This window comes from Myxine glutinosa, chromosome 1, assembly GCF_964187855.1.
Source record: "Myxine glutinosa chromosome 1, kmMyxGlut1.1, whole genome shotgun sequence".
Lineage (NCBI taxonomy): Eukaryota > Metazoa > Chordata > Myxini > Myxiniformes > Myxinidae > Myxine > Myxine glutinosa.
In genome coordinates, this window is record NC_136261.1 from 357,776,571 (window position 1) to 357,801,595 (window position 25,025).

Sequence of the window (25,025 nt, forward strand, 5' to 3'; positions counted from 1 at the left end):
ATACGTGTTTTTCTCTCCTCCAATCTCCCCCTCCTCCATTTATTAAATCTGATTACTTCAATTAACTAGTGTCGGCTGGTTCGCAGTTCATCATTTGGCTATAACCCCAGCGTGGTTAAAAAGAACGATCATGGGAAATTGGTGCCGTTACCTCACGGGAGGCTTAATAAAACTACTGCTGGATCACCCAAGCCTTTCGGTCACCACTAGATCAACTAGATCACGTCGGTCTTTCCATCCTGTTTCGAAGGGCGATCTGGACAGAGCGCAACATTCTCGTTGGAGCTATCTGTACCCCAAACACCAAAGTAGAGATCAATTCAGCATTCCCGGCGGATGGCATATGGTCTCTTTCAATGATCTGCCGCTAAATGGGTGATCGTGCAGATGGAGGATTTGACCGAGTCCACCTCCGGGAAACTACAACATTGGTTCATCAGGATTGAGATTATGACACTTGTCCGAATCCAGTGATCGTAACAATATAGATAAGTGGACACAAACACAGAAAGACAGATAAGGGCATTACAATGGGATCGCAACCCCATTGGGGCAAGACAAATAAAAAGAGGTCACAAAACAAACCACATTAAAATACAGAACTACTGTAAAGAAAGACAACCTCTTCTCGTATCAGTGGAAAGGGAATATGCATTGCGTTTGTGAAGACGACTTCTCTTTTTCATATATATATAAAATATATATATATATAAAATATATTATATATATATATATATATATACACACATATATATATATATATATATATATATATATATATATATATATATATATATATACACACATATATATATATATACACACATATATATATATATATATATACACACATATATATATATATATATATATATATATACACACATATATATATATATATATATATATACACACATATATATATATATATACACACATATATATATATATATACACACATATATATATATATATATATACACACATATATATATATATACACACACATATATATATATATACACACACATATATATATATATATATATATATATACACACATATATATATATATATACACACATATATATATATATATACACACATATATATATATATATACACACACATATATATATATATATACACACATATATATATATATATACACACATATATATATATATATACACACATATATATATATATATACACACATATATATATATATATATATACACACATATATATATATATACACACATATATATATATATACACACATATATATATATATACACACATATATATATATATACACACATATATATATATACACACATATATATATATACACACATATATATATATACACACATATATATATATACACACATATATATATATATATATATATATATATATATATATATATATATATATATATATATATATATATATATATATATATATATATATATAGTCACGTGAAAAAGGAAGTACCCCCCATGTAAAGTTTTGACTTTTTCAACATATTTCAACATACAGCTATTTGATCTTCATTTCAACAATATTGATAAAGGTGATATAATATATCAAATATCATGAAACATTTACATTTTGTAGTCCATTGTATAATTTAAATAAACAAATGCCAATTTCGCATGTGGAAAAAGTAAGTACACCCTTGGCTGTAATAGGTGGTATTGCCCCCTTTGGCAGAAACAACCTCAAGTAGGTGTTTCTTATAACTGTCTACCAGTCTCTGACATCGACTGGGAGAAATTTTTGCCCACTCCTCCATGCAGAATTCTTACAGCATTGCGATGTTTGAGGGGTTTCTTGCATGCACAGCTCGTTTCAAATCCTCCCACAACATCTCGATGGGATTTAGATCCGGGCTTTGACTTGGCCATTCCAGAACCCTCCATTTTTTCTTTTCAGCCATTCCTTGGTGGATTTACTGGTATGTTTAGGGTCATTGTCATGTTGCAAGGTCCACCTTCGGTTGAGCTTCAACTTTCCGACAGATGGCCTCACATTATCCTCAAGCACCCTCTGGTACAATGAAGAATTCATAGTAGATTCGATGATGGTGAGCTGCCCAGGCCCTGATGCAGCAAAGCTGCCCCAAACCATAATATTTCCACCACCATGCTTTACAGTTGGTATCAGGTTCTTGTGGTCAAATGCTGTCTTTGGTTTTCGCCAAACATGTCTTCTGGTACTGTGGCCAAATAGCTCGACCTTTGACTCATCCGGGTCCAGAAGTTCAGAAAGAATAGAAGTACCAAGAAGTTCTTCAGGTCCAGAAGAAATAGCACATTGTTCCAGAAGTGCTGGTCTTTGCCTTGGTCTTCAGTGGCAAACTTTAGTCTTGCCCTGATGTTCTTTCTGGACAGCAAAGGTTTCCTCCTGACACACCTCCCATGTAGATCAAATTTGTGCAGCCTCTTTCTAATGGTAGACTTGTGCAGTTTGACATCAACAGTGGCAAGAGCTACCTGTAGGTCCCGTGATGACATTCTGGGGTTCTTATAGACTTCTTTCAGCATCTTGCGGTCTGCTCTCGGGCTGAACTTGCTGGGGCAGCCTCGCCTGAACAAGATGGCAGTTGTTTGGGATCTTCTCCACTTGTAGATGATCTTCCGGACAGTCGAATGATTGATTTCAAATTGTTTGGAGATCTTTTTAAATCCCTTCCCAGACTCGTAGGCATCTATAACCTTCTTTCTGAAGGCCTCAGAGAGCTCTTTTGATCTTGGCATGGTGACGCCGCACACTTCAACAACAAAGAGCAAACCAAACTAAATGTCTGAGGTTTAAATTAGACAGGTTCCTCCAAGATCCTCTCTAACGATGTTCTAATCATTTGCACCTGAGCTGGTGCACCTGATTCTAATTTTAGGTATTTGAAGTAGTGATAAATTTAGGGGTGTACTTACTTTTTCCACATGCGAAATTTGCATTTATGTTTATTTAAATGATACAATGGACTACAAAATGTAAATGTTTCATGATATTTGTTATATTATATCACCTTTATCTATCAATATTGTTGAAATGAAGATCAAATAGCTGTATGTTGAAATATGTTGAAAAAGTCAAAACTTTACATGGGGTGTACTTACTTTTTCACGTGACTGTATATATATAATTATATACACACCTCTGCAGTGCATCCGTGCATCCATACACACTTTACAACACACAATTACAAAACCAACAAAGGTATGAGACAGCGATCCACAAAAGAGCATCACAAAGTACCGCAGACCTGCACCGCTGGGGGGAGGGTGGATGGGTTTGGGGAACTCCACCAACAGCCCCAAACCACCGATACCACATCCTGGTCAATGGCAGCGCTTCAGAAGTTGTGCACAACCAATGAAAGGCACCTAGAGACAGGACGAGCCAATAGGAAGGCACAACTCCGCCTGCATGAAGAGCAATTGTGGGAACGGAATGGAAGCAACCCCATGCCACTGCCATAACGGAGGAGTTTACCCACCCACGGCTTGTAAAAGCTAGAGTGAAACACAGAGTAGTTGGCGCGTCTGGGATTTGAGGCAAGCAAGCTGGTGAATCGTGTGAGCAAGCGAGGTTCCAAGCAGGGAACAAGCCCAGCCAGTGGATAATTCCCAGACACATCGGAACATACACACTCACTCGCGCCATCTGTCTCTTAATTTCTCCAAATCTACTTCGTTCCCTTTGAACACACGGAGCATCAACAAACAGCCCTCGTCATTTTCAGAGCTGGCTCATGGACTCGCACATCACACTGCTTCCTCCAAGCTATACACATTCACCATTTGCAGCTCTCCCTACACGTAGCATTGCACTCTCTACCCTCCTCTTCTTTCTCCCTCTCCTCTTTCTGTTGGGACCAACCAAAGTTTTTTTTTTTTTGGTTTTTTTTTTTGCATACAAAATCGAGGCTCATGAAAGAGCTAACATTTATCAAACAAACAAATCAAACAAACAAGCAAGCAAACAAAGTATATAAAAAGGGGAGCGGTAGACAAGATGGGGAGAGAAGGGGAAGCACACAAACACAACATTTGTCCCAACATTTGGGACATTCATTTGTTTGTCAACAAACACAACAACATTTGTGTTTGCACTCTGTCAAAGCGTCTTTAGGCTTCCTGAAGAAGCGCTATATAAAATAAATACATTATTATTATTATTATTAAAACATTTGAGAGCAGGGACATCGGGAGCTGTGTGGGAGGGAGAGGGCTTGGGGGGAGGCAGGATAGGTATAAAACGCAAGGACACCAAGGACTTCCAGGAAAGAAGTTGGTATTTCAAAAAAGAGGATTTGGGGTGAAATTAGCGGGGATAGAAAAGATCAAGGTTTTGGATGGGGGAAGATAAAAGATGGTGGTGAACAGCTGTTTTAAATACCTGGAGGGAGGAGTGGGATTGAAGAGAGTGAGGGAGTTTGTTCCAGAGGCGGGAGAAAAGGGGAATGAAGGAGTGAAGGTGAGCAGAGAGTCTTGATTTTGGCAGTTTAACCATTGGAGGGTTGCAGGCAGATCTTGGGCGACCTGTAGGAATATTTGCGGGACAGAGCCCAGAGAGAGCTAAGGGAGAAAGGCCGGAGAGGAGTCGGTAGAAGACAGAAAGACCACCTACCTGCCTGCGGTGAGTGAGTGAAAGGCCCTCGGAGATAGCGTCATCATGGGAGATTCCAATGATTCTGCACGCTTTGGTTTCAACAGCGTGAAGACGAGCTAGGTGTGAGGCAGGAGCACCAGCCCAGAGGGGCGAGCAGTACTCCATTGAGCTGCGGATGAAAGCCTTGTATGTGGTGAGGAGCTCAGGTGTGCCAAGGAAGCACTTCGCACGATGGAGGATGCCCAGTCGGCGACTGGCTTTGGAGGCCAGCTTGGAAATGTGGTTTTCCCAGGAAAGATCATGGCAGATAGTGAGACCCAAAAGCTTGAGTGACAGAACTTCTTGGAGAGGATTATTCAGAAAGTAGATGGGAGGGTTGTCCAGTCGGTCTTTTCGGAGAGACATCGTAAGTGTGTGAGATTTGTCAGGATTGAAAGACATGTTCCACTTGTTTGCCCAGTCTGTGATTTTGTCCAGGTCTGCAGAGAGTGAGGAAGCTGCAGACTGCCGATCTGAGGGATGAGGAATGGAGCGGCAGAGAGTGGAGTCATCAGCAAAGAGATAGAGAGGATTTTCAAGAGAGTCAGAGAGATCATTGATGAAGACGAGAAAATGCACAGGGCCCAGAACACTGCCTTGGGGAACTCCAGCCTGAACAGGAAGAGGAGATGAGAGAAACCCATTCAGGGCCACATGTTGACTACGACTAGATAGGAAGTCCGCCAGCCATGCGTGGAGATTTCCATGGATACAAAAGGAGGAGAGTTTGGTGAGCAGAGCAGGGTGCCAGACCGTATCGAAGGCACGTGATATGTTGAGGGAGACAGCTCTAATTTCCTGTTTGGCATTGAGGACCTCCATCCATTGTTGAGACAGCAGAAGCAGCATGTCCAGAGTCGAGTGACCTGGTCTGAAACCAAATTGATGATCAGAGATCAAGCCATTGGAGAAGAGGAAAGATTTCATATCCGAAGCAATGATGGATTCCAAGACTTTGCTGATAATTGGGAGAAGGCTGATTGGTCTGTAGTTGCTAGGATCTGTTTTTGCACCTTTTTTGTGTAAAGCGGTGATGTTGGCTGATTTCCAAACAGATGGCAGTTGACCTTGAGCAAAAGAGAGGGTGAAGAGAACAGAAAGAGGGAGTGAAAGAGCGGAAGAACAGGATTTTAGGACCCGTGGGCTGATGCCGTCAGGTCCAGTTGCAGAATCAGAGTCGAGGGTTGACAGAAACTTTTCCACCTTGTCAGGAGGAAAGGACACGGAGTCCAGGAGCAGCTGGGTACGACTGGGCACGGTGGGGACAGAGAGGGATGGGTTTGGTACACAAGATTTAGAGGCAAACACAGAGTTGAGGCATTCAGCTTTTTCACGTGCGGAGTCAGCTGTGTAGCCGTTTGAGGTAAGGGAGGAGATGGAGGGGGAACAAACACCAGAAACAGATTTGACCAGACGCCACCAGGATTTGGAAGAGGGAGACAGATAAGAGAGTTCGGTCTTGAGAACGGAGAGATATTGTTTCCTGGCTCTCCTGAGGGTGGACACACACTTGTTTCGGGCTTTGTGAAAGGAAATGAGATTTCCTTCCATTGGATGTGCTTTCCAGGAGACGAAGGCAAGTTGTTTCTGGGCAACAGCCTCACCACAAGATTCCATGTACCATGGACGGGAGGAAGGGTATGACAACTGAAGACGAGATGGGATAAATCTGTGCATGAGAGAGAGCAATTTACTTTGGAAGAATTCCCAGGATGAGTTGATGTCAGAGGTGGTAGAGATGGGAGACCAGTCCAGATGATTGATGGCTGCTTGAAGACCGTGCCAGTTGGCCTGAGTGAAATGCCAGACTCGTCGACGCTGAGCAGGCTCCGTGAGATGGTCAGAGAGATGTCCACTTTAACAAGCACATGATCAGATAAGCCGATTGGAGCAGAAGAAGAGCAGCAGACATTTTCTGGGAAGTTAGTCATAACCAAGTCCAGAAGAGAAGATGCTCCGTTGACTGAGATCCGGGTCGGCAAATTGACAGATTGTGTCAGTCCCAGTGAGTCACAGAAGTCCTTTGCTGAGGAGCCATGGCTGGTGAGAGAGGTACCCACACCCAGCCAACTGGCATGGTGACAATTGAAATCACCACATATGAGGAAGAGAGAGTTGGGATGAGTAGATAGAAGTTGGTCCATATTATCAGACAGCGAGATGTAGATGGAGTCATCACTGTTTGGGTGGACGGTACAACACACATATGAACAAGAGGTGGGAGCGAAGGGGAAGCCATAGACAGAGGTATTCCTGGGGGTGAGGTGGAGAGAGTGCAGTGCAGTGCGAGTGAGGAAGAGAGTTTTTGATAAAGATAGCAACCCCAACTCCAGGACGAGGATCAGGTCTATCATACCGGAGGAGGGAGTAACCCGGGAGAGATACTAAGGAATCAAAGACATCATGAAGGAGGAAAGTTTCTGTTAAGCAGATCACGTCTGGTTTGACAGAAGCAACCTGTATGGAGAGATCAGTTGGAGTTTGAACGAAGGCCCCGGATGTTTGAGGTCCATACCATTAATGAAGAGGAAGGGGGAGCACCGGATACAGAACAGGGGGGAGGAGCGGTAGGGTAAGATGTGGAAGAGGTGGAAGAGGTAGGGAGAGCTGTTGAAGATGCGTCAGATTTCAGAATAGCTCGGATAAAGGGAAGGATGGGGCGGACAAAAGGTTTGATGGTGATTGGGTGAGGCACAATGAGGTGTTATTTGAGGAGGGGGAAGAGCGAGGCAGAAGGTTGGGGGAGATTGAGGTGAGAGTTGGAAGGGGGAAGAAGCGGGGAGGACGCTTTGAGGACGAGTGAGAGGGGGCAAATGGAGAAGAAATGAGGGTGGGGAGATTTGAAGGGGAGGGGCTAGGGGGGAGTTTATGAGGGGAGTGATTAGGGGGGAGTTTAGGAGGGAAGGGACAACGGGAGGGATTTGAAAGGGATGGGATATGGGGGAGATTTGGAGGGGAGGGGTGAGGAGGGAGTCTTGGAGGGGAGGGGTGAGGGGGGAGTCTAGGAGGGGAGGGGTGAGGGGGAGTCTTGGAGGGGAGGGGTGTGGGGGGAGTTTAGGAGGGAAGGGGCAAGGGGGGAGATTTGAAAGGGATGGGTGATTGAGGATTTGGAGGGGAGGGGCAAGGGGAAAGATTTGAAAGGGATGGGTAATGGGGAAGATTTGGAGGGGAGGGGTGATGGGGAAGATTTGGAGGGGAGGGGTGATGGGGAAGATTTGGAGGGGAGGGGTGCGATTGGATTTTAGAAAGTGTACGATTAATGGGAAACGAACATTTATTGCAAAATGAGTTTATTGTGACCTTCAAGTCAAAAATATGTTAAAGGACACTGGAGGGAGGATGGAGTGCAGGAGAGTTTAGGGAATGTATGAAAGAGGCACTGTAAGAGATGGAATTTTTTTTTGGGATGAATAGATTTGATGAGCAAGTCGAAAGCAACCTTTTAAAGAAGAAGAAAAAGGTGTTATAATATACGACAGAATACAGAACTTGAGGGGAAATTTTAAACATTTTAAAGTTTAACAGTGAAAACTATCTGGGGAAATGGGGGAGAAACACGTGGTCGAAGAACGAACGAACGAATAAGAACAGAGAAGGAAATGTTTTTTTGTTTTTTTTCTGTTTTTTTAGTTGAGATTTTAAACAAGGAAGTAGGCTATGGGGTGAAAAGACTGGGAAAAACAGAGAACGAAAGTTATTGGAGCACAAACGACGGACCGCTGAGAGAAAAACAAAGCCTCAAGGTTGGACACACGGAGGTATATAATATGGAGAGCCAATTGGCCACCTCGCAGCATTAGCCGCCGTGAAGCCACCGGAAATAGTCTGGCGGCCATATTGGGAAGCCGATCGTAAGCCTGTCAAAGCAAAGGCGTGGCGCACTGATGATGCAGCTGGAGCGAATTTTAGGACCGCCGACTATTTAATTAATATAGAATACTAATATTTGAACTGATATTCGGGCTCAGAATCCCGTTCTTTAAGGAAATGGTGTTCATTAAGTTTGAAGTTGGTTCTAGACGCATTTTTCCTGGGGAATCCAATGGTTTAGAGCTTGTTTGAAAAAAAAGTGCCCAAAATTACCGCTCGGTGTTCTTTATCGTTCTTCTCATGACCCAATCACCCACTAGTAGGAATAAGAATCCTGACATGTTACACCCCTGTTTAACTCCTGTCTTCACCTTGAACCATTCTGTTGTTTCACCTTGGTCGACGACCGCACATTGAAAGTCTTGGTAAAGGGCTTTTACAAGGTTCACTAATTTTCCAGGTATGCTGTATTTCTTCATTATGACCCAGACTTTCTCTGGGCAAGGAGTCGAAAGCTTTCTAGAAATCTATAAAATTGAGGTACATCGTCGTTTGCCATTCTTTGGCTTGTTCTATAATATTCCTCAATATAAAGATCTGATTTGTTGTCATGTTATATGATGTTACTTAATTCAGTCATTATATTGTAACTAAGATGTGTATGTTTCTATTACCGAGATGTTAGAAACCACGCAGATATAATGATAACCAGAGTTTATTCTACACTGACATGGGTCAGCAACACATCAACAGTGAGTCAGTCACATAAATGACATGAAACGCTGTCATGTAGTTAACCCACACAATTCACAGTTAACCCACAAAACACACCCACACCATGTAGAGATGAGGTCGCTCTTATATTTCAGCTTGCTCTGGTGTTGCCTCACTGGTGAGCAAACAGGACCAGTTTGCAATATTTTTTCCTGATGCGCTCTTCCTTCATGTCATCATCGAGTGTTCTCACAACATGATGGAAACGTATCTTGCTGTATGATTGTGATACAGAATGTATTAAAGTAAACACATGGTTGCTGTCTGCCTCACAGTCAAACATGTGCCGATCCAAGGAAGCAAATGTAGACCGACCGACCTCAGAAAGGACAGAAGTGGAAATTGCCACTCTTATCCCACTTTCACAAGGCATTTTGCCATTGCTTACAGCCAGGAGCCTCTTGACACAGCGTTCAGTCGCCTCACAGACACGAACAACACTGTGCGAGGGAACTATGAGGCCACCCCTGTTCTTGGTAACAATCAGGCTGTACATTGGTGTGGTTTGCCATTCTTCGTTGTTACTGGTCAATGCAGAAAGACATTGGCTACACTTCAGAGTCTTCCTCACCATCCTCACCACATAGCCGGCAATATAGCCAACACACGACTCTGTAAAGATGGAAAGTTGCTCAAAATTAGGAATATCCGCATAGTCGTGGTCCTCTTTTGCCGGCGATCTCAACTCCAGGTCGTATCGTCTGGCCACCAACATGTCGTGACTCTCGTCAGGCACAGCCTGCTTTGCAACGCACTTGAAGGAAGCCGCATTCAGGATTCTGGTTGAGTCCTGTGCAGAACAGTTCCCACTTGCAGACTTGATGTCATGTCGCATCAAGAGGCGCTTATATGCGGCAACAAACTGCCGGGCCGTTGGGTTATTCCCACTTCCACATGCAATGCGGACCGCTCCAAAGAAAAGTTCAATGTGGTCTTGGCTCATTTTGTACGTGAGCAGGTATCGCAGGGGAGATGAGGCAGGTTTGACATATGTGAAATACAAAATTTTGACACTCTCTATGCAGATCATGAAACCAATGAAGGGGGTTTTCAAACGCGTATTGGTCATAACTTGACCATTCATGTTTTTGATGTTGGACAAGTAACTGAAGGCAGTATCCAGGAATGGCAGGAAAAGTCCTTCTCGTGATGTCATGAGTGGTGCCTTGTAGTTTCGTGCCAATGGATTGCGAGAATTTAGAATGTCAAACAGTTTGTCCAATGTTTCAATGTATTGGCAGGTAGCCTCACTGCCCTGAAATTCTGATAGTTGCAAAGTGTCCCTGCAAAACCGAATTGCATCTGCCACACTAGTGCTCAATGTCTGAGCGGCTGTGTCCACCTTCATGACATTGCTCTTCCACTCGATGTGTTTCCGGGAGAGCTTATTTCCCAGACGCAAGCCTTCCCTCTTCTGCAGATCAAAGAGTGCCTGGATGTATTTCCACGCGATGACTTTTTTGTTGCCATCCTCCATCATTTTCATGGATCCAAGACAGTTTCTTGCAAGTTTAAGCATGTGACATGCATCGAGTACAACACAAATTTTCTTTTCGGGATTTGCTGGGTGGGGAAATGTTGGTTTCACATTCTGCGGCGTGATGTCGGCACCTAGCTCACGTAACATTGTCAAATGAGCGGACGGTCCATCGCAAGTTAAGGAAACCACCTCTGCACCGATATCATGCAATTTTAGTAGACATTGTGTCACCAAATTCGCCTGTCCCTTCCCCGAAGATCTCAGACGCAGACGTCTGAACACGGACGGTCCGCATTAAACAAACACGGACGCAGACACAATCGGCTTCCCAATATGGCCGCCAAGCAACTTCCGCTAGCTTCAGCCGACAGCCGTCATTGGCTCTCCATATTATATACCTCCGTGGTTGGACACGGTACAAGGCCTCAAAAGAAACGACACGAATTAACACGATTTTCGATGCAGGTATGAAATATTTACACCGAGAATCTTCCTCGGGACACACTATACGTACACACACCATAAAATAAATACAGTTTTAACGAAAATACAAATGGGAACAATTACTTAACTTCGATTTCGATGGAGAGCGTGGACAGCTGCGAATAAACGAAACCTCGCCGGCAAGACCGGAAGCGGAGGTCAACCAGTCTTGCTCGGAGTTGCACCAACCAAAGTCTTGCTCGGAAAGCAAGAGGCCGCAAGCATGCCTCAAACTTCATTTTATTCTCTATGTACCTCTTTCTAACAGGTTTGACGGGGAAGACCGAGAAAGACGGCTAAAAATGGTGGAAGAAGAAATGCTGGCAAGGGGGTTAACAAGGAGAGATGTAGAAAATAGGGCAAAATGGAGAAGATCGTCATGGGGACCGCAAGGCTAACCCCCGCTCTAGCAGGGAAAATGGCCTTAAAATGCATGTTGTTGTGTTGTATGTGCCTCTTTGCTAGCTCATTTCCCGGAATGACTGAGGTACCTGCGTTGTAGAATTGTGACTACGTGACTGACTAAGACTGGGCATCTGTGCTTCTTTAGTGACACTCCTTGTAAATACGTGCACCTCGTTAAACTCCATAAACCATTTCCCAAACTGCCTGATTATTATCTTCTATTGGTTTGACATGGTATGTGAATAGTGACATGGACTACAGCCCCACCACTTTGTTATGATCAGCCATTATCCAACATTCCACTTATGGTGTCGCTCGGTAGTCTGATTGATAGCATTGGAGCGTTGAGGGCACGGTACTACATGTGGGTGTTTAATTTGCCGGAATTTTTCTGAATTAAACGTCTGATGGCTTCCGTGGTTGCTTCGTTATCTGCAGTTCGTCGGCTTACAGGATCATCGGCCGAGTAGCGAGTTTGAGAACTCCCTTTGTGACCCCTAGTGGCCGAGTCTGCAACACTTTATATCATTTTTGGCCCCATCTCTCAATGGTGAAGATTTGCTTTAAAAAAATTAATAATTCTCGTATCTATATTACCCAATCTCGTATCACCAAAATCAAACTAATTCGTCCTCGTCACACACCCAATCTGTCCGCCAAGTTTCATCGAAATCTGTCCATAACATTTTGAGATATCGTGCGTGCTATATATCATTTCTAGCACCATCACTCAATGGTGAAGAATCACTTAAAAATTCTCATATCCAGATGCGGATATTCACTAAAATTGAATCGATTCTTCCTCGTCACGCACCCAACCTGTCCACCAAGTCTCGTCCAAATCCGTCCATAACTTTGTGAGATGTCCTCTTCACAGACAAACAGAGAGAGAGAGAGAGAGAGAGAGAGAGAGAGAGAGAGAGACGGGTGAAAACATAACCTCCGTCCACCTGCAGAGGCGGAGGTATTGATGCTTCAAGACAGCTGTTCACCACCCTCTCAGGTCATGCTGTTCATTCCCATCCCCATCCACAACCATTATCTTTTCTTTCCACATTAACTCTCCCCAAGCCCACATCTTTATGGGTTTCCAGGTTTTCCATCAACTTCTCCGATTGAGAGCTTGCAGCTGTCTCCATGCTGTTCACCCCATGTCTCCCCCTTGCTATCATTCTTTCCCACGTCCATTATTTTGCCAAATATTGGTCGGTCAACCCTATTGTAGATGTGCCTCTCTCACCCCCCCCCCCCCCCCCTCTTGCCACCGTTCTTTTTGTTTTGTGACATCCTGGTCCATTCTGTGTTGTAGCTCCTCTGCGAGCCTCTATACTGGAGACCAAAAAAAATGGGAAAAGGTTCTGGGTATGTTTCAGGAGATGATGGCAAGCTGCTACCTTGCAGGAATAGAGAGAGCATGGTAGACCAACACAGGAGGTGAAATGACGGCTAATATAACAGGGTTACAAAGGAAAAGAGATCAGCAGAAAGCCAGGAATGAGGAAGAACGACTCAGCAGCAACAGCCAGGACATTCTGCTCCGGTCTATATATATTGTTACGGACGCGGTTAAAGGATGTTATTTTACCGAGCGGTGGTATTACCGCGACCGAACAGTTATTCCCCGACTAGAACCCGATTCCACCCAAACGTTGGCCGTATCGCACCGCGGCTACTCAATATGGAAAACTCTAAAGCGACCGAATACAAAGAGGAAGAAGACGTACAGAAGAGTAATTGGATTTATTATTTACACATATAAGCAGGAAGAAAGCAATCACGTTTATTTACAGAAGATATTAGATACACAGTGCAACGCTAGCTTACCTACAGTCTTAATTAACCCAGGGACAGAACAAACAAGGACAGACTCACGCGGGGAATGATGATAGGACTGGCGGGAGATGGATGGCTGGCGGGATAGGGAGGTCCAACTGGTCCTGCAACCGATCGACTCGTTGGGCAGCCGCCGCTCCTTCGCGGCCCTGCTCCAAACTGCCGTCCAGGCCTCACGCTGCTGTGGCTGCAGTTTCGGTGGCTCCAGCTGCAGTAAGTGCAGTTTCGGTGGCTCGAGCTGCAGTAAATGCAGTTTCGGTGGCTCGAGCTGCAGTAAATGCAGTTTCGGTGGCTCGAGCTGCAGTAAATGCAGTTTCGGTGGCTCGAGCTGCAGTAAATGCAGTTTCGGTGGCTTGAGCTGCAGTAAATGCAGTTTCGGTGGCTCGAGCTGCAGCTCAACTCTGGACTTCTCTCGGACTCAACTCAAAGCGCCTCTCTTGGACTCAACCCAAAGCGCCTCTCTTGGACTCAACCGCTTGGACTTCCTCTCGTCTCTCTGTAAAAGCTCATCTCCTTTGGGAAACGCCCAAGCTGCGGGTTATATAGGCCCCGCCCCTCAACCTTCACGAACCTCCTCGATGTTTCTCTCCACACCCTCTCCAAGTCCAACCCCTTGTTCGTGGTTGGTTGAGTGGGGCTGACTCACTCCTCCCCTCTATGACAAGGTGGGGACCCGCCTTTCTTCCCCAACCCTGCCTCATGGCCAATGGCGGCAATTGTTGGTTGGCAATGCGAATGGCAATTGACGAAAAGGGGGAATGGAAGTTTTGGGAGTGGGAATGAAGGGAATCTATCTCTTTCACTGGTGCAATGGAGTATTTCAATTAATGGGAGACACAGCCTTACCCTAAAACACATAATAAGATATAAGCTATCGAACAGGGGTATTCTATGATTAGCTGTGGTGTGGATGCTTTATGGACTAATTATGGGACGCCCTTTGACCTTTACACAGCTCTGGAGGCAGGAGGCGCAGAATAATAACAATAATAAAGCACACAATAAAAAAACACAATCCTCATATCAGCAACACTGCACCCTCCTCCTCTTAGGCACGTCCCGGGCCTACAACTTTTATTTAGTGTGACACGTAGGTGTAGTTCCCTCTACTTTTAACCTGACCCTGAGTGCGACAGTTTTAAAACATAAATAAATGTGTCCCGCTGCTCCATTGCACCCTGCCTAACAGACTTACGCCCACAGATAACCGAATTGCGGAATGGTCTTCAAACTATACACTGACGGTGGGGAGCATTATTTACAATTGACACTACTTTTATTTACAAGACTAACCCAGGACCTGTAATTGTTCTTTCTGGGGGGAGACAGTCTGTTCTGCATCAATGCACCATGAAAGCACCTATAACGCACCAACACACCCTCAAGCACCAATCGGTGCAGTCACCACAGTTCATCAGTGTTCAATGCATGAAAATAAACTCAACAACCCCTAACCCTGCAGGTGGTCTCTTGCTCTTCGGCTCCCTCTGCTGGCTATTATTATGTCTTCCAGTTGTTGTCATTCTCTCTCATTTTCTTACTGGCGGCCTATTTGCAATAAAGTGTGCCCAACGTGTCCATTTTATTTTCTTTATTTATGGCCCACAGGGCCGACAACGTGTGGTTCACCTGTGGGGCATCGGTGCCCTGTGGCCAAGGTCCGCCAGCAAGATTTCGGGCCCTCATGGCCGGTTCCAGCAGAGGGGCCATGCCCCAACCCATGGGGTCCATCAGTGGTGCTCGGCCACAGGCATGTGGTCCATAATGTGGTGCATCGATGCAGACAGCTGGTTCTGGGAATTTCGGGCGCACAATGGCCGACTCACACACGCTCCCCTCGGCGCCCAATGGCGCACAGGTCATGTGGGAGACAAAAGGGGGAAGACAAATGAGCGAGGGGTAAGGTCACAAGGGTACACATCAATAAGGCAATGCAAGGCGAAATGCGTACGGAGGGCGAAGTGAGAAAGCTCGTCCCTACCGTACGTCACCCCCCTGTCACCTACACTACCCTTGCCCTTACCCCATATGTACAAAATCTACACCTTTACAAATTCGTCGCTACCGTCACGTCTTCCCCATATTTCCCTTATACCAAATTCGTCTCCACAAACCCTCTACTTCAAAATTTGCCATCACCCAATTCGTCATCAATCCTCATAAGGAGGGAGAGATGGAACATCAAGCACAATGTCACACCCACGTCATGATGCGTCTCACAATCCAAAACATTTGCATCATAAAATAATTAAAACCAACCTGGCCTGGTGTGGAGGCACCTGTCACCTCAGGTGAGTGGATGCAGATGGTGCGAGGAGACTCCAATCCTAACTATCCTCTAAATGACATTAACACACTTTACACTACCCGGGGTCTTTCCCTGCCAATCCATTGGCCACTTACACTATGGGTTCTAAAAAACCAATTCCCATTGACCAAACTGTGGTGCTTCTCAATTTGGGGTCTCACTCCCCCGATTCATCTCCCGGTGCCCTTGCACAATTTCTGGGCTGTGACGTGTAGCTCTCCCAGCAGGTCTACCCACCTGCACACCTCCACCACTGCAGTTGCCACCCGAGCTTACCTAGCTCCTCACCCTAACCTATCTAACTGGGGAAGGTCCCTCCTGGCTCTGTCACCCCTTGGTGCCCTCTGGCACTGGGCTACCCGGGTCCGTCCTCCGGATCCTCGGGCCCCATCCACAACTACTACCGGCTCCCAGAGCCCACCTGCGGCCTCACCTGGCCGACATCCTCACAGTGGTGGAGTGCCCAAACCAACTACACACACTAACAGGCTACACGCCCAGCCATTTCCACAACACTAATGCACCCATCCAAACATCATTCTTCACCCGCACCACAGATGCCAATATCCAACCACAATTTACCTATACCCTCTACCTAACACTTACACTACCCGCCCCGGGTATTCGTGATGGGGGTCCACTCTTCCCCCATTCACACCTCCGCACCATCCACTCCACTCCATTGTTTCCACCATACTCACTCCACGACCATCCATTCCAAGACTCCATCTATTCCACACTCCATGTCTTCCACACAGCCATTTATTCCATACACCTGTGCACTCACACCTGGTGCCACCTGCACCCTCCTTCTCCCTGGACCATTTGGTCAATACAATACACATCACTATCACTATCACTCTTACTCATACACTGCTCCATACACATGTTCAGTTGCACACCTGTGCAATCACACCTGTTCAATCACACCTGTTCAATCCTCACACACTGCTCAATACACTTGAATACACCTCCAACACTCACACGGCATCATCTGAACTACCTGTTGCCCTGCTAACTTAGTGCTCCCCGTCTTCCCTTTAAACTAAGCACATACCACGTCATTATCATCCACTCTAATCTACCTGCGTCCCCACTACAGGTATCCTTGTCACCAACTAATCTTAACGTCACCTAAGGTCAATCTCTAGGGCCCTACACATTATCCAAACCCACCCGGGCTAGTTTTCACTGCCATCAACCCCATAAGCTAGTGCTCCTTTGCCCCCCGCTGTGAGGGATGGTGGATTGCCCATCCCACCACATCGGGGAGGTCCCACTATCAATTTTGCACATCAAATTTCAACAAATCAAAAATTTGCCAATCACTACCCATCATCTGCCAATCATTACTGCCAATCCTTTGCCAATCATCAAATTTTGCTTTTTTCTAATTTCGGGGCCAAAACACTATCCTCATCACCCGTCTACTTATTAGATCCTCTCGGTGCGCCAATTCACGTCTACAGCCCGGCTTCGTAATGCCGAGCAATGAATGCGGGTTGTTTGGCGCCGGCGGCTGGATGCGTCCGGCACTCGGTGCAGGGAAGGACGCTTACCCGGGCCGAGATCCCACGCACCATCTCGGCACAGAGCCGTCCAATGGCCCGATCTCGACCTGCCGGAACGTCTCCACAAAAAGTGGTCGCCATGACGACCCTTCCTATCGGGCTGCCCGTTCCGCCTAGCGGAGCACGGATGCGGCCGTTCCCAGCGCGGCCCAGCGTGGATCACGTACGGCGGTCCTTTCGAACCCGCCGTGCTTCGGATCCCCGCTGGTTCTCGCGGCACGCGAAGCCCGGCACGCACCGAGGGCCCGATTCGGCTACAAGTCGCTCTAACCGCTAACCCGGTTACCGTCGATGCCTCACCTGCATGCTTACACGCATACGCTACCCCTTTCTTGCTCATACATCCAGCCGTCTCCCTGCTCTTGGTCGTACCTTCTCTAACACACCCAGGTACACTCATTCCGCTCACAGACTTGGTCACACACCTGACCACCGAACACCTTTGCACACACTCGTCGCTCGCACACCTCACCAACACACCTCTTCGCGCCCCCTTCTCGGTCACCTCCTCTGTGACTATCACAGGTGTGCTCTCACTCGCACACCCAACCACGTGCCTCACGACCAACTCAAGTGTGCATTCCCACACACGCTCTACAATTCCAGGTGTGCATCCTTCCATGCCAGGTGTACATCCTTGCTCACCTGTCACAACCAACTCACGCTCCGTGTCACTCTCACTACTCTCACCTCCACTCTTGACAGCGCACTCACCCTTACTCTCGACAGCGCACTCTTTCCTCATGCACCTGTCCGTTACACACCTTTCTCGCGCACACTCTTGCGCACACTCTCCCGTTACTTCCTCTGTAACACTCACCACAGGTGTACACTCTCTCGTTACATCCTCTGTAACACTCACCACACCGCGCTTCCATGTGCCCCCTCGCACACGCGCTACGACCGACTCACTCTCGACAGCACACTCACTCCTTGGCGCGCACTTTTTCCTCACACACCCCAGAGTCGGACATTCTCGCACACCTCTTTTTCGCACACCAGACCTGTCGCACACTTCACCAACGGCCTCTCACGAACACCCGGGTCCACATCAACCCCCAAGCCGACTGAAGCTCCCCTCACATCATATGCATTTTCACGTATATCGCCACTCACCTTGGCACCTCGTCTCCGCACCTCTTTCGCCACCTGCAAACTCTTTATTTGGTTAGTGAGAAGCACATCATGAGTTGAGCACCGACCTTGTACATATTCCATCACCTCCTCCTGTATTTCTCTTAGTTTCCGTCCGTCTCTTCTTAATTTCACTCACCTCTTCTTCCACTTCCTCAAATTTTTGCTTCACCTCTTTTATTTCCCGGTGCGTCTCCTCAAGTTCGTCCTCCAAGGCTATTTTGACCGTTTCTATGTGCGTCCTCGCCTGCCGGTCGTTCGTTTCCATTACCTCTGTCACCTCGTCCAACCTCATTGTCAGTCCCTCACGTACCATCTGACATTGCCTCTGTGTCGCTATTAATTCGTTCTTAATGTCTTTTTGTGTCGCTTTTAACCCCCCGATTATTACCGTGTTCTTTTCCACTTGGTCCACTAGTTCCTTTTGTCCCACTGTCAGCTGTTCTACTCCCTTCGTCAGACCCTCTATTCCCCCCTGTAACCTAGCCGTATTATTCCTCACCTCTTTCTCTATACGCTTTTCACCTCGCTTTACCTCCTCGCGTACCCCCGAGACCTCCTCACTTACACCTCGTCGTATCTCCTCTTTCATCTCCTCCCTCTCTTTTGTCGATGCTACCCTCATCTGTCCCAATTCATCCCTCTGAGCATCCAATTTACTTTCTAACCCGATTTTCACCTCCTCTATCTGGTTCCCCATCTGTTCGATTTCCCGGGCGGATTGCTCCCCTATTTCCCGCAATTTGTCTTCCATCCTATTTTCTAACCCCATTAACCCATTTTTTTACCTCTTTTATCCCGTTGTCTAACCCCTCAAATTTGTCGTCTAACTTCCCAAATTTCTTGTCTAATCCCTTAAAATTATTGTCTAACCCCTCAAATTTAGCTTCTAGCCGTTCCCCCATTTCTCCCATTTTGCCCCCCATTTCACCCAATTTGCCCCCATTTCGCCCCTCATTGCCCCCATTTGCTCACTCTGAGCCTTCATTTGCTCACTGAGCATCCATCCGGTTCCCCATTTTGGCTTCCAATTGCTCACTATTCTTGTCCATAAGGGCCTTCATTTGGATCATAAAAAGATTCCAATCCACCAGTGGCGCTGCTACGGTCGCGGGCGCGGCAAAATTTGGTGCCGCTACACCCACGTGCGTGAGGACGCCGTTTTGTGCGTCTGATACTCCCTCAACCACATTGCCAATGTTCTCCTCTACTTCGTCCCTCTGATCCTGGGTTACTCCTAACCCCTCCTCTAGCTCACCCACCGGCATCCGATCGCCTTGACCAGCCATGGCGCGATTTCAAAATTCGGGTTTTTCTTTAAAACACAAAACAAATTTCCAGCAGCTTGTAATTTTGAGCGCGTTAAGCGCGCTTCGGGCCTCGTATCTCACTCCCGGACACCAATTGTTACGGACGCGGTTAAAGGATGTTATTTTACCGAGCGGTGGTATTACCGCGACCGAACAGTTATTCCCCGACTAGAACCCGATTCCACCCAAACGTTGGCCGTATCGCACCGCGGCTGCTCAATATGGAAAACTCTAAAGCGACCGAATACAAAGAGGAAGAAGACGTACAGAAGAGTAATTGGATTTATTATTTACACATATAAGCAGGAAGAAAGCAATCACGTTTATTTACAGAAGATATTAGATACACAGTGCAACGCTAGCTTACCTACAGTCTTAATTAACCCAGGGACAGAACAAACAAGGATAGACTCACGCGGGGAATGATGATAGGACTGGCGGGAGATGGATGGCTGGCGGGATAGGGAGGTCCAACTGGTCCTGCAACCGATCGACTCGTTGGGCAGCCGCCGCTCCTTCGCGGCCCTGCTCCAAACTGCCGTCCAGGCCTCACGCTGCTGTGGCTGCAGTTTCGGTGGCTCCAGCTGCAGTAAGTGCCGTTTCGGTGGCTCGAGCTGCAGTAAATGCAGTTTCGGTGGCTCGAGCTGCAGTAAATGCAGTTTCGGTGGCTCGAACTGCAGTAAATGCAGTTTCGGTGGCTCGAGCTGCAGTAAATGCAGTTTCGGTGGCTCGAGCTGCAGTAAATGCAGTTTCGGTGGCTCGAGCTGCAGCTCAACTCTGGACTTCTCTCGGACTCAACTCAAAGCGCCTCTCTTGGACTCAACCCAAAGCGCCTCTCTTGGACTCAGCCGCTTGGACTTCCTCTCGTCTCTCTGTAAAAGCTCATCTCCTTTGGGAAACGCCCTAGCTGCGGGTTATATAGGCCCCGCCCCTCAACCTTCGCGAACCTCCTCGATGTTTCTCTCCACACCCTCTCCAAGTCCAACCCCTTGTTCGTGGTTGGTTGAGTGGGGCTGACTCACTCCTCCCCTCTGACGAGGTGGGGACCCGCCTTTCTTCCCCAACCCTGCCTCGTGGCCAATGGCGGCAATTGTTGGTTGGCAATGCGAATGGCAATTGACGAAAAGGGGGAATGGAAGTTTTGGGAGTGGGAATGAAGGGAATCTATCTCTTTCACTGGTGCAATGGAGTATTTCAATTAATGGGAGACACAGCCTTACCCTAAAACACATAATAAGATATAAGCTATCGAACAGGGGTATTCTATGATTAGCTGTGGTGTGGATGCTTTATGGACTAATTATGGGACGCCCTTTGACCTTTACACAGCTCCGGAGGCAGGAGGCGCAGAATAATAATAACAATAATAATAATAAAGCACACAATAAAAAAACACAATCCTCATATCCGCAACACTATGTATATAATAATCAGTAACAGATGCAACGGTGAGAGAAAGGCAAAGTCAACACACTCCAATAAATCACACAGAGGAGAAGTACAACGCTTACCGACATATTACTCAATGGGTTTTTGCGAAACTGATCCCTTGCTAGGATAAGCTGGTACTTGCACAAGCTGGGTATGGCTTGACGGCTCAGCACACTCAGGCGGATTAACCGTGAAGTAAACGCTTCCAGGATCTGTAGAGAAATAGACAGTGAGCTAGCAATCACACCAAGGTCTTCAGAACCATAAATTCCTCTGAAAGTTGGACAAGTGTTACGTGCTCCTCCCCGACCCCCTGGTCACGGTGTACCTCCGAGCCCCGAGAGGAGTCACAGCAGAAAAAATGTGTTATTCTGTATGTCAAAGATCAAGGGAGAAGCCACCCCAATTGTTACTCACAAACAAATATTGCATTAAGATCACACAAGAATAACAGTACAACAATAATAGTATTCAAAAGTACAATCAATATGTCCTCAGATGGTACCATCAGTTTTGTAATATTTAACTCGCTGTGCTCCAAGTGAGTTCAATACAGAGAATGAATGGGATGGCAACATAGAGAGTAACCCAGTTTTAGGACCGGCAGAGAAGATAACTGAGAAGGAAGTTGAGGAAGCGATAAAAGCAATGAAGAGTAGAAAAGCGGGAGGGCCGACGGGAGTTGTGGGAGATATGTTGAAGGCAGCAGGAAGTTGGGGTGTGAAGAGAATGGCAGAGATCTGTAATCTGGTGGTGAAAGAAGGTCGCATTCCAGTGGATTGGGAACCGAGTACCCTCATCCCTCTATACAAGGGGAAAGGTGACCCTCTGGATTGTGGCTCGTACCGAGCGATAAAGTTATTGGAGCATGGAATGAAGGTATTGGAAAGGGTGTTGGAGAGGAGGATAAGGAAGAAGGTGAAGATCGACGAAATGCAGTTTGGATTTATGCCAGGAAGAGGAATGACAGACGTGCTCTTTATTGTGAGACAGTTGCAGGAGAAGTACATGGAGAAGAGGAAGAAGTTGTTTCTTGGGTTTGTTGATCTGGAGAAAGCATTCGACAGGGTTCCACGTGAAGTATTGACATGGGCATTGAGGAAGTTAGAAGTGGAGGAATGGTTGATCAGAGTTGTGATGGCAATGTACAAAAGAGCGCGCACAGCTGTAAGGACGAAGGACGGGAACAGTGGTGAGTTTGAGGTGAAGGTGGGAGTGCATCAGGAGTCGGTACGAAGTCCACTACTATTTGTAGTTGTGATGGAGGTGCTGGCTCAGACCGTAAAGGAGGGTTTACCGTGGGAGTTGTTGTATGCAGATGATCTGGTGTTGATTGCGGAAAGTATGGATGGACTGAAGGAAAAGATGAACCAGTGGAAGGAATGTATGGAGACAAAAGGTCTGAAGGTAAATATAGGAAAGACGAAGGTGATGGCAAGTGGCAAAGCATGTGGTGAGGTGGAAAGAACTGGGAAGTGGCCATGTGCTGTGTGCAGGAAGGGTGTCGGAGTGAACTCAATTCAATGTACAATGTGTGCCGAGTGGGTTCGTCATAATGTCGTGGTCTGAGAGGGTCATTAACCAGTGTGGCAGCTACATTCAAATGTAAGGTGCACAGAGGGAGCTGCAGATGGAGGAAATGTTGAGTTGGATCTTGGAGACGGCGTGAAGCTGGAAGGTGTGAAAACATTTTGCTACCTCGGAGACATGCTGAATGGAGAAGGTGGATCAGACTCGGCAACGGTTGCAAGAGTGAGATGTGCATGGAAGAAGTTTCGGGAACTGAGTGGCATGCTGATGAAGAGGGGAGTGTCGTTGAAGCTGAAGGGAAAGGTGTATGCTGCATGTGTGAGAAGTGTTATGATTTATGGGAGTGAGACCTGGGTAATGAACGTAGAGCAGCAACGAAGGTTGGAAAGGGTGGAAATGCGAATGGTTCGGTGGATGTGCGGAGTGTCGTTGAGAGAGAGGAAGACAAATGATGAATTGCGAAAGATGATGGGAATAGAGCCTGTGATTGATGCTGTGAAGAGGAACAGGTTGAGATGGTTTGGTCATGTGTTGAGGAAGGATGAAAGTGACTGGTTGAGAAGAGTGATGGAAATGAATGTAGAAGGAAGTAGAGGACGGGGAAGACCGAGAAAGGCTTGGCTAAAGATGGTGGAAGAAGAAATGCGGGCAAGGGGGTTAACAAGGAGAGATGCAGAAAATAGGGAAAAATGGAGAAGATTGTCATGGGGACCGCAAGGCTAACCCCCGCTCTTGCAGGGAAAATGGCCTTAAAATGCATGTTGTTGTTGTTGTTGTTGTTGTTGCGCCAAGTGAGTGAAACACGAACATTCCCCAATGTCTCTATTCCCGGCTTCGAGACGAAATTGATTCGCTCCAGCGATCGCCAGAACGAGGTCCGATCGAGACCAGAATCCCGTGCGGATGGCAAATACAGTCACACAGCCGAATCTGCACAAAGGCGCCTGGGAAATCCAAAGGGCCCTACAGGCGACTGAGAGATCACACCCTCGGGTATGGACGAATTAACCTTCAAAAAGCCACGTCACACACACGCCCGCCCCAGATCGACGTCTGAATGCGGTGGAGATGGTCAAAAAGAGACAAAACCGCGAGTGAAGCACAAGTCCTGCGCGAGTCAAAATGGCCGACGACCCGGTCTCGTGGCGCACGGCACGGCGATGATTCTCTCCTGAATCGATCGCAAAACCCGACACGCAGGTTGACCCGTCACAGCGATGACAACTCTGTCGTAGGAATCCCTTTCCCGGAAACCCGAAAGTTCGCTAGTGACTCTGGCTCGCCAACGTTCGCTCCAGACCAAGCAGCCACTATGCTTCTTGTCTGACCTCTCTCGCTCCGCCCTTTTTCTCTCTCTTCTTCCTCTTCGTCACCCGGTTCCCGATGCGGTTTCCTGTTTCTTTTAACCTTAACTTTTTTACCTTTTGAAAACAGTTCATGAACAATAAACCTTTTGAACACAATAATAGTACATGGAATCAGAAATATTTACAGTGGATGCAAACCACCACAACGGAAGTGACGAATCCGTAACACAAGGAAGTGCATGGAACATCTAAGCTTTAAAGGCCACAAAGACAAACTTTCTCAGGGAAATAAATGACATCTCAAAACCATTTAGAAATGCAATAAAATGACTATTACAAACAATGAGGAAGATACAAATGATGTGGAATAAAAAAACAATACGGTATGTAAATTCACCTTGAGATAGTTATCCCGGACTGCAGACAACCTTTCTCCTAGTGGAATAACGTGCTTCTCTACACTGCGCTGATGTGAGTACGGCAGAATGTCGGGTGAATCGTCCGATCGAATCTCCACGTGCGAAATGAGTAGGTTTGTCAAAATCTGCTGCACTGACTGCAAGGAGACACGAATGATTACTTTAGTCATTTATACCGACTCGTAGACACATTTTTTCAAAACACATTCTAACCCGTAGAAAACATTTTTTCAAACAATATTTTTGCATCTACAGTATGAGATATTCTAACTACAGGCCAGCAGCTTCAATGCAAGAAGAGGCCACTAGGCCCATCAATCAAAGCCTGCACTAGTATTGTCAACTTATGGTGGTTTGTCCATTCTCTGTCCTTTTAAATTCCGAGCATCAAGCAAGGAAGCAGCATGTCCCATTTTTAAATTCCTTGATACGACTGGGCCGGGGCTCCAACCACCAACCTCCCAGAGTCACAGCAGATGCTCCAACCATTACAACACCAAGGCTGGTTTCATCAAGAATACTTTTGTATTTGTTTCCACCGATATGAATTTGTACACCGAGAAAT

General features: G+C 46.5%; 1 protein-coding gene across 2 annotated transcripts in view; it reads right to left on the reverse strand.

Annotated features, from left to right (window-relative positions):
• FANCM (FA complementation group M) overlaps positions 1-25,025 on the reverse strand; it is a 78,660-nt gene that overhangs the window by 41,737 nt on the left and 11,898 nt on the right. For both annotated transcript variants that reach the window (XM_068099467.2, XM_068099471.2), the window contains 2 exons: positions 24,439-24,597; positions 21,285-21,416 (listed from right to left, as the gene is read on the reverse strand). In XM_068099467.2, the coding sequence (XP_067955568.2) occupies positions 21,285-21,416; positions 24,439-24,597 (291 nt within the window). The remainder of the gene's footprint in view (positions 1-21,284; positions 21,417-24,438; positions 24,598-25,025) is intronic.